Here is a 15847-nt window from a genome sequence, read left to right on the forward strand (position 1 = left end):
TGGACTAGGTTTTATGTACACTATTAAGAAGGTTTGTTAGCAGTGGGAGCATGCATTGAACTAAAACTTCCCAGAACTTCAGTTTTTGAAGGTATTCTTTTCCCCTAAGTTTAGAGTGATTAAATCGCCCACTGAAACCTTCAGATGAAGACATTAACAAAATGTTAAAAAAATAAAAATTAAAAAATTGGTCATATTTTTTACTGTAGGCAAACAGTGAGTCTGAGTCTGGCATTTTCTGCATGTCCTCCCTCTCAGATGATGATGATTTGGGATGGTGCAATTCCTGGCCTTCAACTGCATGGCACTGTTTTTTGAAAGGTAAAAAAAAAAAGAACCCTTGACTTTGTTACAGTTTACTTGTGCAGCCCACTAGTCACCTATCTAATATTTGTATTTTACTTAAACTGTAGGCACACGACTGTGCTTTCATAAGGGAAGCAATAAGGAATGGCAGGATGTTGAAGATTTTGCTAGAACCGAAGGTTGTGATAATGAGGAAGATCTCCAGATGGGCACTCACAAGGTTGATTTAAGATTCTTAAAACTTTTCCATAACATTAGGTTTATTATTAATCTACAGGTGTATCCTCCATTTACTTTCATATTTAAGTGACAGCTTACATTTTGGGAAGAGTTTCTGTGACTACTCTTGCTTATTAGCCTGATGGGGAGGAGCAGTGACTGTAGGTTTTACTTTTATAATTAAGCTTTCTTATATGGAAAAAAGTGTATTTATTGGCATTCTATACACTGTATTTTGGGGAAAACTAAACTGGCATTAAAAATAAAATGAATAAATAAAACAAAGCCTTACCTTAGGTAATATACAAAGTGGTTAATTCCCCTATGGATAACTGAGAGTTGATTATATTGTTACTTTTAAAATGACCCCATAAAACATGGCATTTTGTAAAGAAGCAGAAGCTGTAATGGGCGGCCCTAGCCTAGGATAAATACCGGTTGTCACCTTTAGCTTTGAAATCTTTAATTTCTCCATCTCCTCTGTAGGCAGAGAAATTGGGATGTGAAGTGTGCTTGTTTAAAATTCCTATGTGGATCCTGCTGTTCCCTACTGTTGAGTCTCTTGAGAAAAATCCTCTCATGGCTGCCTTCAGTGTCCCCCTCAGCCTGTTACCATTATAGCAGAGTTCACCGTGGTCTGACTTCAGCGTCTGTTGCCCTACTAACCTTGTCTCAAAGGCCACTAGCTTTATTCTGATTTCCAAAGAGCTTCCTGCTTGTTCTGCGTGGCATCTCTGCAGCATTTGACGCAGTGGGTTGTCTTCTCTTGATTTGTGTAGCGTGGCGGCGCCCTGATTCTTCTTCCACTGTACCGTCTTTTTTGACTGGTGGCTTATCTGCCCGTGACGTCAAGTGTGAGCTACCATTCTAGCCTCCTCACCCTCGTCACCACGTCCTCTGCTCGTACTGCCCACAGCAGCTTCTTGGTGGCCTGTGGAAAGCACTCTGGTCTCGGAGTCAGGAAACCTGGGCTCTTTCTTGCTCTGCCAGCAACTGTTTGCATGACTGGCCTTGGGCAGGCTGCTAGACATTGGCTTCCTGGTCTGTGAGATGGGATTGGATTAGTTTTAAGTTCTCACAGCTCTAAGAACTAGAAGATTCTGTAATCTAGTTACTAGTGTAACCAACACTGGACTTACCTTTTTCTTCCCCCTTTGGCCTCCTTTTTCCCTTTTCTTTTCTTTTCCCTTTTCTTTTCTATTATCCTTCTTGATTGCTAGATTCAAAACTGGGAAGTTGACTGTTTTGGTTTCCTCCCTTCATATTCAGTTGATCAGTTCTATTTCCTTGAAGATTTTTACACTTATCCCTTTCTCTCATTGGTTACTTTGTTCACTAGTGACTGGATACTACAGCTACCTATTGGCATGTCTGTCTCCTTTGTGTTTCTGTGAATTTAAGGGTAGGGATCACGTGGTGTTTAATGTTTCATGTTTTCGGAGCCTAGCACCTGCCATGTACTAAATGCTCAATAAATATTAGTTGAAGTTAAATTTAGCCTAGTTCTGCCACCCCTGCACTTGCCAATTCAAGATTGTAATGGGGTTTCCTCATAATATCTTCAAGTAAATGGAGCACTAGAGGTGCCTTTTATCCTAGTCTTTATCCTCATCTTAAAATTGACAATTAATAAAAATGCTTCCGTTGACTTCCCAGTACCTTCTCAAAGGAAAGTGTAAGCACCATGGCTGTCTTTAAGATCCCTTCACTGACTGACTGGGCCCTCCTTCGCAGTCTGAACTCACCTTGCATTTTCAGCAAATAAGTCGCGCTCTTCAGAGAAATTGTTACAACTGTTCTTGGTGTGAGGCATTTTTCTTCTGCCTTTCTAAATTTCATTCTTTTAAATCCCAGTCCAAATGGGACTTGAAAGCCCTCCCTAATCTTCTTTTGGAGTTAATACCTCTCTGTATTAAACTCCATTAGCATTATTTATACTTGAAGTGCTTACTCTAGTCTGCTTTATAGTAGTAATTTATGTATCTGCCTTTCTTCACTCCTGGGTCGAAAGCTCCTTAATGGCAGGGATCCTGTCTTACTTTTATCGTTTCCACAAAATCTTACGTCTAACAGGAACTTCATTCCATGTTGAATTGAATACTGCCAATTTATTTACTGTATGCATGTATTTCCAGGGCTATGGTTCTGATGGTCTAAAGTTGTTATCACATGAAGAAAGTGTATCATTTGGCGAGTCTGTACTGAAGTTGACTTTTGATCCTGGTACAGTAGAAGATGGTTTACTTACTGTAGAGTGTAAGCTGGACCACCCTTTCTATGTTAAAAATAAAGGTAGGGCTTCAATTTGAATTTGTAGTAACTGTTTTAAAGAAAGCTTCTTAAATTTATAATCATGTCTTGTGGCATAACTCTTTGATGATTAAGAAAAAAAATTTTTTGGAAGGGAAAACTTTCAAACTAAAGAAAACTACCATAAGAAATGCCTTATATAGTAAAACCTAGTGATGTTTGAGTGTCTTAGTCGTCAGGTAGAGCTCTGCTTCCTGTGGGTGTGAACGTGGAGATTCGTGTAGCGTGCTACAGTAGCTCTCTGTTGTCTCAAGTAGTTCGGGGAATGGAGTATTCTAGTAATTGCATTTTGGTTTAGGGTTGCCAAATATGCTATATACCTGAATCATGATTCAGAGACTATTTCATGGTCTCAATCATCATCATGTATCACTATCTTGTAGGTCAGTGGAAGTGCTGATTGGTAGAATTGCTATATTAATAAAATGGTGAATTAAATTACTTTGGAAGGCTTTTACACTGCAAAATAAAATACTTGGACTTGCTTTGTGGCAAAGATACATGACTTGTGTTACAGAAAAACTCAAGTAATAACTTTATTTTTAAGATGCAGAAGTGCTATGTCTATTGTATAATAAATCGAGTGCTTTCTGTCAGTCTCCATCCTTTATGTAACTGTTGTTTGCTTTAACTTTAGGTTGGTCCTCATTTTATCCAAGCTTGACTGTGGTACAGCATGGCATTCCATGTTGTGAAATTCATATTGGTGATGTATGTCTACCTCCTGGACACCCCGATGCCATTAATTTTGATGATTCAGGTGTTTTTGATACATTTAAAAGGTAATATTGAATTCTTCTTTTTTCCCCTCTCTATCAAAAGTTTACGCTTAATCTCCCTAATGATTGCTGTTTAAGAGGTTAAACGTTTAAAGATCTGAGAATTACAAAAGGACTAGTTAGAGGAAGTATATACAGTTGACCCTTGAACACCAATCCTCCACACAGTCGGAAATCCACGTGTAACTTCTAGCCGGCCCTCTGTATAGGCAGATTCAACCAACCATAGACTGAGTAGTACGTACTATTGAAAAAAACCCACATATACGTGGACCCAAGCTGTTCAAACCCGTGTTGTTCAAGGGTCAACTATATATGATTAAATGAAAAAATATTTGGTAATTTAAGTAAAATAATAGTTCAAGAGGAGTTTTACACTGAGTAGTCATTTAGGAAAAGTGAGTTTGTAAAACATTTAGATGAGGAAAAACACCTAGGACCAAGAATTAAATAGATCAGCTTTGATACTTAAAAAAGAAAAATCTGCTAAATCTGGCCAGTTGTCTTGAACCAGTCCACAAGTCTGTTAATTGTATCTTTTTTTTTTTCCTTTAGGTAACTGTATCTTTGTTTAATATTCATTTTGACAAGGGCATTAGTTGCATGGATTAACAAAATCATAAAAATAGCAAAAAGTTGACATTTGTAAAGACTTATAGAAGGAAGTGATTTGTCCTGAGATTACCTTGTAAGTGGCAGAATAGGACAAGAATCCATGTGTACGGACACTCAAGAAGGTTGACCAACTGTCTGAATTTGTGTGGACCGTTTCTGGTTGTAGCACTGGAAGTCCTGCATCCCTGGAAACCCCATCCCTGGGAAAATGGACAGTTGGTCACCCTTCTCCCAGAAGGAAGCCAGAGAAGGTCTATATGTAATATCTGGGATTTTAAGACCCATTCTTTCTTTAAAATAATTATCAAATCCATAGGCATTAAGTAGAGAATTCTCAAGAGTTCCTGCTGGCCTGTAGATTTTATTTTGTTCAGTTTAATATAATAAAATATAAGGTTAATATGTTTTTACTTTGAAAGCATAAGTGAGACTATTTAAAAACAAAACAAAACCCAGCATGGCCTGGCACAGGCTGTGTGATCAACAAACATGTCCAAGATTGAAATCTAAATGCTGTTTGATTCTCTGTCTCTCATATACACTCTGAAAACCAAGACAGTGTTAAGGTCTGATACTCAGAGTATTCTTAGGATGTAGATCTGTGCTACCTCTTATGTTTTGGTGAGAGTGTAAACTGTACCATTTTGGAAGATAATTCGGCTTCATCTTACAACACTGAATATCAGCAATCCCGTGCCTCTGGATGTCAACCTAGAGAAGTAGATTCCTAGAGACATGTGCTAGGAGATGTGTAAACCATTTCATAGCTGTGTTGCTCATGGTGTAAAAAACACGGGAACAGTATCAGCACGCATGAACTGGAGAGTGAATGTGTATGTCGTGATGTAATCACACCGTGGAATTCTTTTTGTCAGTGGAAAATGAATGAACCGTGGCCATACATTTTAAAACAAGGGTCAGTTTTAGAAATAACAAGTAAAAATTCCTCCCAGAAATAGTTATGATTCCATTTTTTATGCAATCAGATGTTCTTTGGAAATACAGCTAATAAAAGTGTAAATCAATGTATATAATCTTTCTGTAGTATATAAAATACACATTATAGAGTTCCGTCGGGGGTCCCCAGGTCCACCCCAGGCTCAGTGATTTAGCGGGAGGGCTGTCACAGGTTCCAGTACATAGTCACACGCACAGCTATGGATACGCAAGGGTATGAAAGCAGAATCATGAAAAGGGAAGACGTGGGCTCAAGTCTGGGGCAGCCAGGGTCCCAGGAGTCCTCTCCTGGTGGAGCCACACAGGACAAGCTTATTTCCCTCAGCAGCGAGTTCCGACAGTGTGTACGAATCACTTTCTACCAGGGATACTTGTTAGACCCTCAGCACCAGGGTTTTAGTGGGAGAGGTCGCGTAGGCTGCCTCTGCCTGGCAAGTACCAAAATTGAAAGCTTCCAAAAGGAAAGCAGGTGTTTAGGGTAAACTGTATTGTTTGTGCACATAGTTCAGAAACAGTAAGCCTCTCCTATCAGTTGTGGGAATGATGGGAACCTTCCTGAAATCCAAGTTCCAGATGCTCGTCAGGGCCAGCTTTGTAAGTGACCCTCTGACAGGACAGCAGGACTGCAGTGTTAACTCTTCTGCACAATGAAACATTGTCTATGACATGGTAATATAACTGCTGTATTAATGTAATGTTGCTATAGTTTTTATATGTTGTATTTATGAGTGTATTATAATGAAATTATTGGAAAAGTGAGGGAATGATAACTCAGGAGAGTGGTTCTCTGTGGGTGGCAAATGTGGGAGTTTAGTGACATCAGAAATATTCTATTTCATTAGATTGTGAGTTCATTCGTATTTATTTGTATGAATTATAGCTTACATTTATATGTTATATACATTTTTTTATATATCAGGTATTTCATAGTGCAAAACTTTCTTTTTTAAGCTGAAGGAACACTTGGCTGTCTCTTGGTTTTTGTAAGACAGCAGGTTCCCATTATTTGGTCCCACTGAACAGCGCTCACTCCTAGGACAACTGGTCTCACTTCTCTGTGGAGTGAGAGTGGCCCCCTTCCTTTCCCCCTTCGTGAAGGAGTGGAAATGGAAGTTCATCCAGGAGAAACCATGAAAAAGTTGAGAAGCAGGAAGTGGACTAAATCTTCACCGTGGACTGGGTTATGACTTGGCAGGTTAGAGGAGATGCTGCCTGCCGTGAGGAGGTCAGGAAGGGAGAGAAGGGCAGGAAGCAGCAGCTCTTAGTCCAAGAGGGAACTCAAGAATTAAAGTCCCAAGTGCCCCCTGGGGATACGGGACAGGCTCTTGGGTCGTGCTATTCAGGGAAGGACACTTGAATCCTTGAAATTTTTGCTTGGTGGGGACCAGAAGATGTCAGTGATAAACTGATAAGCTCTTAGGTACAATTTGTGGCTCTTGTAGAAAGGAAGCTTCCAAGTAAGCACTTGAGTTGAAGAAGCCCGTTTGAGACATTGGGGATTGAAGCCAGTCTTCGCAGTATCAGGCAGGTTTAGGACAGTTGTTTCTGAAGTTGGTGTGTCTGTTCAGGTGATGTATTTTAACTTGCTGAATGCCTCCTAGGTCCCGGTGCTGTACACGTACTAACTTGTTTACTCTTGACTGTCTTGTAGATGATGTCCCCATTTTACAGAGGGAGAGAGAACTAAAGCTGAGAGTGAGGAACATGTTCAGAAAATAGCTGTTAGTGTCAGAACCCAGAGTCAAGCCTGAATCTTGTCAGAATCCAGATTCAGTACTCAGTTTACCAGTCGAGGTTGCTTCTGCAATAACTGACACTGCAGTTGAATACCTACTGTGTGCTGGCCTCTGCTCTGCCTTTAGTGTTTTACATAGATTGTTCTCTCAGCGGTGCAGCATCGCACAGCATGTGCTGTCTTCATTTCAGAAGTATGGAAACTGAGGCTACAGGGTTTATTTAACCTGCACAAGCTTACATTATTAAGTGGTATAGATAGACTGTGAGCCCAATTAAAATTTTACATTATTATGTACTCTCTTATTCAGTCATCAGACATTGTAAAAGCAGAGTGTGTGCTGAGCATTGGGGATTTAAAATCAGTTAAGACATAGGCCTGACTCTTTGCTCCCAGTCTAGAGAAGGAAATGGATTAGTCCATGTGTGCGGTGGGGTATGTGCTGGCTGACAGGCAGTGTGGCCCAGGAGGGACACAGCTCTGGAGCAGGACTCTCTGGGCTCACATCCTGGTTCTGTGATAGATTTGCTGTGGAAACTGGGCTAAGTTAATTTTCCTATGGGTCTTCAAAAAAAAAGTAAAATGAGGGTAATATGGGAGGGAGTATTAAATGAGTTAGTCTGTGACATGGCTAATAGACTACACTATTGCAGAGTTTGAGTGATGCATGACGGTGGGAAAGGGCCTTCTAAGCTTGAGGAATGGCTTGTAGAAGTGAGGTGGGAAACAGGGCCCATTTTAGAACCACAGATAGTGAGCACAGCAAAAGATGAAGTTTCCTTAAAAGGCTATTGTGTGTACTATTATAATGCTGTAGTCACGTCAAATTCCTGAATTGTGTGTTGAGTACTTCAAACTGCTTTAAACTGTGTCCGCGATGGAAGAGGATGATAGTTACACTTGTACCACTAGGTGGTGGAGTTTTCAAATTTCAGTAGTCAGTTACACTGGTTTTAAATCTTTTGGTGTTTCAAATTATTAATCTCTACTGATGGTAGATAATTATAATTTGGTGCCAGGTTCATTTATAATGTTTGCTTTTCTTCTAAATTATATGTGGGAGGGGCTTAAGATAGCAAAAATTGTTTCCCTGACATAACACTGATTGCTAAGCATTTATTCGATAATTTTAGAGTCATACTTGACACTTATTTCATGTAATACCTTTAAAAGAGCAGACGTGTGATTGTAATCAGTAGAAGTCACTTGTGCTGCGTGCGGTGGCTGGCATGGCCTCCTCACTCACGTGGCTCCCCCACCCCCCGCCCCCGTCTGCGGAGTGATCGTAATCTCACACTGCTTTACCTATAGGCAGATACTATTCCTATGGCTTTTATCAACCTGTGTTGATGTATTGCCAGAATTTCAGTTTCAGGGAGAGAAATAGAGTTGGGTTTAGAATAAAAGGCTTTCTGCTAAGATAAGTGTAAGCAGTAAGAGTTAACAGAGTTGGAACGAGAATTCTTTTGATGGGTGTATCTTCAGGCTGTGGTCTACATTAACTCTACTTTTCAGGTAATGTTTTCAGTGATGATTATTCACCTTGAGGTTAGCAGGTAGCAGGGCCGAGCACACGGTACTGGTGAGGAAACCTGGGGCTTTGGAGGTGGGCGGACAGATCTGGGTTTAGAGCTAGTAGCTGTGAGGCCTTGGGTGGACAATTATTTTATCTTTTTTAGCCTGTTTTCCTCATACAAAGAGGATAATGAACACCTCCGAGCAGGCTGGTTGAGAAAATGATACCGTGGATAGCTTATTCCCATGCCTGTGTGAACTGAATATACCAAACAAAACATGGCCTTTCCTGATCAGTGTGGGTTTTTACTTTTTAGTTGTTAGGCTGTGTTGTGATATATGGACAGCCTGTAGGGGAGACTGATGAACGTGTGACTGTTGGCATCTCAACAAATGACCCAGGTTACTGTGCACTGTGAGTTCCTTTGGCTACATTTAACCAATTTTGACTGCCCTCACTCAGCATTTTGTTTTCTTAGGAGTTAGTCCTTAGGCCTGGGATATATCTGCCACTCCACTTTAACTTTCTAATTTTAAGTTTCTATAGTCATCAAATTAGATTATCAGATTTGTCAAAAAGTGAGTCTAAAGTTGGAATAACTGAGTTGCTTGGGATCTAAAGGAGGTACTTGCTGTGAGTAAAGTATGTGGACTGTAACAGATTCCTTTGGGGTGGGGGCTCATGTGTTTTTAAAAGATTTTTGTTACTAAGATTGAGAAAATTTTAGTAAATGCATATATAAGCTTTCATCCTATAAGCAGTTGTCAAAGGTGAAGCTGTAAAAACAGTGTTGGTAACATTAAGGTAAAATACATTGAAATTTCTAGTCAGATGTTAAGGTTTTTTTCTTTTTTTCCCCCCAAATCCTGTGTTTTTACAAATCAGATCATTACACTGAATTAAAACCATGTTAATGAATTTATTTTTAGCTATGACTTCACGCCTATGGATTCTTCCGCAGTCTACGTGCTAAGTAGTATGGCTCGTCAGCGTCGTGCGTCTTTGTCTTGTGGAGGGCCTGGAGCTCAAGAATTCGCGGGATCTGGATTCAGTAAAAACTGTGGCTCGCCTGGATCACCACAGCTCTCTTCCAGTTCTTTGTATACAAAAGCTGTCAAAACCCACAGCTCAGGGACTGTGAGCGCCACTTCTCCTAACAAGTGCAAAAGACCAATGAATGCCTTCATGCTTTTTGCCAAAAAATACAGAGTTGAATATACTCAGATGTATCCAGGGAAAGATAACAGGTAAGAAGAGTGATAATTTGGATTATAATAATTCAGTGTATTAAGTGCAGTTTCATAGGAACTGGAATAGTTAAGTGAACTTCGATAGCTTTTATTGTTGAATTCTTTGTTTTCTAGGTTTACTTTAAAAAGTTCAAGTGGACTTTTTAGGGTCATGAGTAATTATTTTGTAATGCCTAGACAGGTAGTTAAGTTAGCTAAGAGGTAAGGATCTGCCTTCTAAAATTAACATGGCGCCATTTGCCTGTTAGAGGACACGGCTCTTAACAGCTGACAGTTCCATCTTTATGGAGAAGACGAACACCTTCCCGGGTCAGATCTCACGGAGGTGACTGCTGTACAGCCGTGTCACGCTGTGGATTGTGTGGGCATTGGTGATTTGTAGTAACTGCCAGATTTATCAAAAGACTAAGCTTAGCTTAGAGGTGTCCTCAGTAGAGCCCAGGAATAAAAGTTAACACTAACCCTTCCTGCTGTTCGCTGGTGCCCTTACCTCATCTCTCAAAATCCTCCACTCCTCACCCGCAAACCAAGTTCTCCATGAACTTGGAGAACTTTAAAATGATCTTTTGCCCTTCTTCCTTGTTCCCTTTACCCTTGAGATCATGAGAAAAGTCTAATGATTATGCACATAAAATAATTGTTTTGAATTCTGGTTTGAATGAGTCATGGTCTTAATTTTTAATATATATACACACACTTGAGATATATTGACATATGACATTAGTTTCAGGTGTACAACATCATTTGATATTTGTATATATTAAGAAATGATCACAGTAATAACTCTGGTTAATACCCATCACTATACAGTTATGAATTTTTTTCTTGTGATAACTTTTAAGATCTACTTTCTTAGCAATTTTCAAATATGCCATACAGGTGATTCACTGTACTCACCCTGCTGTACATTACATCCTCAGGACTTTTAACAGGGAGTTTGTACCTTTTAACTACCTCCACCCATTTTTTTTTTCTACCCCAAGTAGTTACATTTTAAAGAGAGAAGCGACTTAAACCAAATGCATCTTTAACTTGGGAATTGATACATATGTATTTCTTACTCGATTTAACTAGTAAAAGTGTCAACCATTATATGGTACCTTTAACTCAGAGATTATAAAAACTGGTTCTTATTTTAATAAAAGAACATGTAATGCAATGTTTAATTGCATTAGCTTTTTTGGATTAAAAAATACATGTATTTACTATATATTTAATTTCTTTTTACAGAGTAGAGCTTCTGTGGTGACTTTTTCCAAAGCTCAGATACCTGTTCTCTCGCTTCCATATCAGTCATCATGAAATCACTTGTAGATACTTCATGTAGTCTTCCCAGACCTTGTTTCGTATTGAGTGTCAGGAAATTAAGGGTTAAGTGCTCTTCACAGAAGGAAAACAGTTTGTGTCTGCCTGTCCTTGATGAGACATTTTAAGTAGGTTTGGGGCAGATGAATAAATACAAATAGGAAATAGTTTCAAATATCTATTAGTCATCACACGTCTGACCAGTTTGACTTTAAGTGTTAAGTATAAATATTGCCTAAGGTTTATTTGGTGTTGTCTTAGGAGATGCACAGTAAGTGTGCATTTTCACTGGGGCTGCGTGGAGGAAGAAAGCTGTACCATGACTACTTGGTGGGTTATGGGCGCAACCAGCAAGTAAGGACAGCTTCTAGTAGTGAATACTTTGTGCTGCTGATACTGAATGTTACCTGCCGTAACGGCTTAAACAGCTTTGCAAAACCAATGTATCAGGATAGACCTAACTAACTTACACCATTTCTTTGAAATATTTAACTTTTTTCTTCAAATCTGAGCTGTGTAAAATAACCAGTTTTTAGCCATTTTAGATGTCCGTTGACAATTGGAAATAATGGCCTTATTCCCGGAGGCTTTAACTGCCAAGGTTGTGATGAATGGACCGCATGACTTGGGGCTTTACTGGAAATGACTGCTGTCGCCTTGACCTTTTCCCTTTCTCTATGTTGGACAAGATTGTTGTCTTTCAACTTCTATTTCTTCCCGAAATAGCAGCACTTGAAATGACTTTTCTGAAAAATTCTTGCCTTCAGCAAGTGTAAATATTTACTTTACAGAGCCATAAGTGTGATCCTTGGTGACAGGTGGAAGAAAATGAAGAATGAAGAGAGAAGGATGTATACATTAGAAGCGAAGGCATTGGCTGAAGAACAAAAGCGTTTAAATCCTGACTGTTGGAAAAGGAAAAGAACCAATTCGGTATGTTTCAACAAAAACAGTCCTGACTTATCTCCACAGCTGTCCTGGTGCATCGCAGCAGCTGTTAAAGCCTTTAAAGGCCGGTTGATGCTATTTCCCAGCCTTTACACTTTCAAAACCTAATCATGTTTTTGCACCATCTAAGGCGGACTGCTTTTCTTTTCATCATTAATGCCACTCTTTTCACATGGAAAGTAGCAATGTTCGTCTGGAGATGCTCAAGTGGAGAACTTTAGAATGTAGTATTTCTAGTTAGGTTGATAGCTGTTATTAACTCGATAGCGCAATAGAAAAATTTTCTAATTTGGGGTAGGATGTCTCAGCAGCCTTTCTTAATTGGTGGTGGGTTGAGGAGGAAGGAGGCATGGGGTGAACTGACCAGCCTTCATGGGGACTTCTGACATCTGCACAGAATTTCTAGATGAAAAAACCTCAGGAAGGAAAAAAATGGCAAGGCCTAGGAAGGCTGGTAAACAAGTTCGCACTATAATAAGAATCTTGGATAGATTTGATTGATAGAGCTTTTCCATTAGTAGAGTAGCATCTTTTAAGTGTTTTCTATTAATTACAAGACAGCTTCACATGACAGAACAGAATGAGCTCAATGTGAAACAGCATTAAAAATAAAGGGAAGACATCAGCACCTCGCAGGAGGGGGCCAAGGATGTGCCGATTCATTCTGTGTATTTGTGCCCATTTCTGTGTAGTAACATGCAGTTCACGTCTGTGTTAAGAATTTCTTTTTAAAAAGTAGTCAGATTCCAATACAAGAGGATGGCTGAACTAGATTTTTGAAGTTCTCCATTACCTTCAGATTCCACGCAGTAGGACTTTGCCTGGATCCCCATCCTTCCTGCTCATCCTAGTCCACCTCTCTTGTCTCATCATTTTCATACATTTTCCGGATGCCTGAACCATCAGATGTTAGCAGACTTTTAAAAACCACCTTTGAGAAGGCAGTCTTTTTAAATAGTAAGGTTATAAACATTGTATTTATCCACCTTTGCTTTCACTTGTAGAATTACTACGTATTGTAAACATTCACTGAGCTTTAATTTTTTATCTCCACAGGGCTCCCAACAACATTAAACCAAGATGCTTATGTTCTTAAGTCTGTATTCACATAAACTGACTGTTGATGGAAAGACTTAAGAAGATCAAGGTCTCACGATTCGTCCTGGAGCGTGTGGCCGTAAGATACTGATAGCATTGAGTCTTGCAATGATTTAATAATACGAGTGAGGATTTGCTTTCTCCATTAGAGCATTAAGTAAGCTAAAACTATCAACATTGTAAACCAAATTGCCTTATTTTTCTTCCAAACTTCATATATGTCTATCAGGTAATATAGGCTTGAAAATTGATATCCTGTGGTGCTAAAGTACAGTAGAAAGAGGAAGGAGAAGTGTATACATGTTTTATTTTAAATTGTACAAAAGGGGAGTATAAAAATATGTACCTGCTGTTCATACATTAGCTCCTTACTGCTTATTAATCTGTATTGTACACAAGATGGAATGAAGCAGAAGCTGGGAGCTGGCCTTTCCTTGACCAGCCACCGCCTGGCTCAGCGTCTGTGCCAAACACGGGGGCTCCCAGGCTGGCCAGTGCCAAGAGATGACCAGAACACGGAGCAGGCGGATGGTGTCAGGGTCCCACCTAAGCGCCACCTGCTGCAGGTCCCAGAGCACGCTGAGCTGAGGCACTGGGTGGCAGCACCCATCCCTTACTGCGGTGGGCAGCCCAGGCCAAGGTCAAGTTAGTTAATAGCATTGGGATATAGTCACTGTAATGGTGCTATTAACAGTTGACACCATTGTATTTTTAACTTTGTGTCCTATATCTCCTCAGCCACGTATCTTAATATCGTATTTGTCATCGTATATCTGGTGGGGGCAGACTTTGCACTTCCAGTGCAACACTTGCACTTTACTTTCCTCCAACTGTCTACAATGAGAGCAAACACACTGGCAATACAGCTGCTTTTGCTCTGAGCTACAATCATGGCTTTTCGTGTTACTTACCAAGTGGTGTTCCTGGTTAGAATCACAGCTGGAAAATTGATTTCAGTTCATTACACTTCATGATGTTGCCCCTAAATTTTGCACACTATATTCTTGTATATTATTTCAAATAAAATGAAAAAAAATTGTTTATCTCTGACTTCTGCCGATTGATTGTGACTGAACTTTCTGTACGAGTCATCAGAGTAACAGTTCAGGGGAGGGAAAATACATAAAAATCCCACAACCCACTTCTTAAACAATAAAACAAAATATTAATGTACACCAGAAACTAATACAACATTGTAAATCAACTATACTTCAAAGAGTTTAAAAGAAAAAAATCCAAAGTGTTAGTAACAAGAGCAATAGAATAACAAGAAACCAGATTATCAGCTATTGATAAGAATCTTCGTAAAAATTTTTATCTTGGCATCTGCATTAGAAAGTCTGCTTTTAATAAGATGACACCGTGTAAAGACAACCTTGCTCTACCCTTAGTAAAGATACAGTATGACACGTGGAAAACATTTAGCCGCACATCTTAGCTCTGGGTGGACAGTGGTTCCCACACTTTGTTGCATGCTGTAAATGCTTTTTTTTTTTTAAATACTAATGCCTGGCTCCTACCCCCAGGCATGTTAATATGAGATACAAATTGGGCATCAAGTTTTTTTTTTTAATAAAGCTACCAGTGATTCTAATGTGCAGCCAAGTATGGAAAGCACTAGGCTGTGTGCATTTATCCAGTGAGGATAAAAAAGCATCTTTACTATAAACTTGATCATATCCCTTAAGAAGCAGTGGGGACTCTGCTATGAGATGGGAAGAAATTTTAACCCACCTCATAGAAAAGAGTTGGCTGTCCTTCTGGAAAGATCAGGTCCATGGAGTTTGAAGTTGATGAATTTTGACATTTTATGCTACTTAAGGTGGAAGAGTTTAAGAGGTAAACAAAACGATCAGTAAGAAAAACAGTAAAGTCAATTACAGTCTTAAACTTGGAGATAGTAGCTGTTTTCTAGAAGTATGAGTTACAATTTAATTGCCAGCCTTGTTCAGGTTAGCACAAAATGGAGATAAGGAAAGATTTCACGTTATTACTGAAGAGCAGACGTAGCTTTTTGAAGCAGCTGAACCATGATGGGATAAACTGGTGCAAATTCTTTGCCTTCTCTGCTTCTTACTGATTGAACATAAGCTTCGAGGGCTCCCCTGAAAACCAAAATGAAAACAATGTCAAAAAAAATTATCTGAAAGAAATCAGCTTAGCACCAATATATAAAAGCAGCCCCTTTCTGGAACTGCTCTGCCCAGTTCCACAAGCTACGTGACCAGCAGCCCTCCCCGAGTCTGCACTGTACTTACTGGTCTAATCACAGTCAGAGGCGCTCTGGCCTCAGATTGTTTCCCTTTCCTCCGTTTTCCTGTTGGCCTCCGCGAAGCCGCCAGCAGCCCGTCTTCCTCGCAGGGCTCACGAGGGGGCGCTCGCGCCGCGGAGAGGGCTCAGCGCCGGGGGCGGGGCCGCCGGCACTGCCACCGCGGGTGCCGTGGGTTCCCGTTCACTGACGGAACAGGAACCCACGGGTAGGACACATTGCTCTTAGGCTCTAATTTTTAGCAAATTATGTGGTAAGGCAGCCTGGATTTAGCCAAGGTATGTCCTCATGAGCGGGGTCAGCAAACCACCCACAAGCCGGGTCCAGCCCTATGACCGCAGGCTCACGCGGGGTCGGCGGCGCTCGGCACTGAACGGCAGGGCCCAGCTGTTGAAGCAGAGGCCACATGACCTCCAAAGACCAAAATATTTACTGTCCGGCCCTTTACGGAAGAAGTTTTCCAATCCCCGAACCAGATGTTCTGTTTAAGTGTTAGATCATGTTTCAGTTAAGCTAAAAAGAAACCTTTTAAGGTATTTT

At 40.1% G+C, this 15847-nt stretch overlaps 2 protein-coding genes across 4 annotated transcripts in view; one reads left to right on the forward strand and one right to left on the reverse strand.

The window, feature by feature from the left end:
• The window catches only part of HBP1 (HMG-box transcription factor 1), a 28206-nt gene extending 14118 nt beyond the window's left edge, over nucleotides 1–14088 (forward strand). For all 3 annotated transcript variants that reach the window (XM_010984838.3, XM_031454689.2, XM_064487694.1), the window contains exons 5-11: nucleotides 210–321; nucleotides 414–526; nucleotides 2661–2817; nucleotides 3473–3617; nucleotides 9367–9684; nucleotides 11784–11925; nucleotides 12997–14088. In XM_010984838.3, coding sequence (XP_010983140.1) covers nucleotides 210–321; nucleotides 414–526; nucleotides 2661–2817; nucleotides 3473–3617; nucleotides 9367–9684; nucleotides 11784–11925; nucleotides 12997–13014 — 1005 coding nt within the window. In that variant the 3' untranslated portion in view covers nucleotides 13015–14088. The remainder of the gene's footprint in view (nucleotides 1–209; nucleotides 322–413; nucleotides 527–2660; nucleotides 2818–3472; nucleotides 3618–9366; nucleotides 9685–11783; nucleotides 11926–12996) is intronic.
• The window catches only part of COG5 (component of oligomeric golgi complex 5), a 240196-nt gene continuing 234689 nt past the window's right edge, over nucleotides 10341–15847 (reverse strand). The window contains exon 22 of the mRNA XM_031454688.2: nucleotides 10341–15143. Within this exon, the coding sequence (XP_031310548.2) occupies nucleotides 15029–15143 (115 nt within the window). The 3' untranslated portion in view covers nucleotides 10341–15028. The remainder of the gene's footprint in view (nucleotides 15144–15847) is intronic.

The sequence above is a fragment of the Camelus dromedarius genome, chromosome 7, assembly GCF_036321535.1.
Source record: "Camelus dromedarius isolate mCamDro1 chromosome 7, mCamDro1.pat, whole genome shotgun sequence".
In the NCBI taxonomy this organism is placed as follows: domain Eukaryota; kingdom Metazoa; phylum Chordata; class Mammalia; order Artiodactyla; family Camelidae; genus Camelus; species Camelus dromedarius.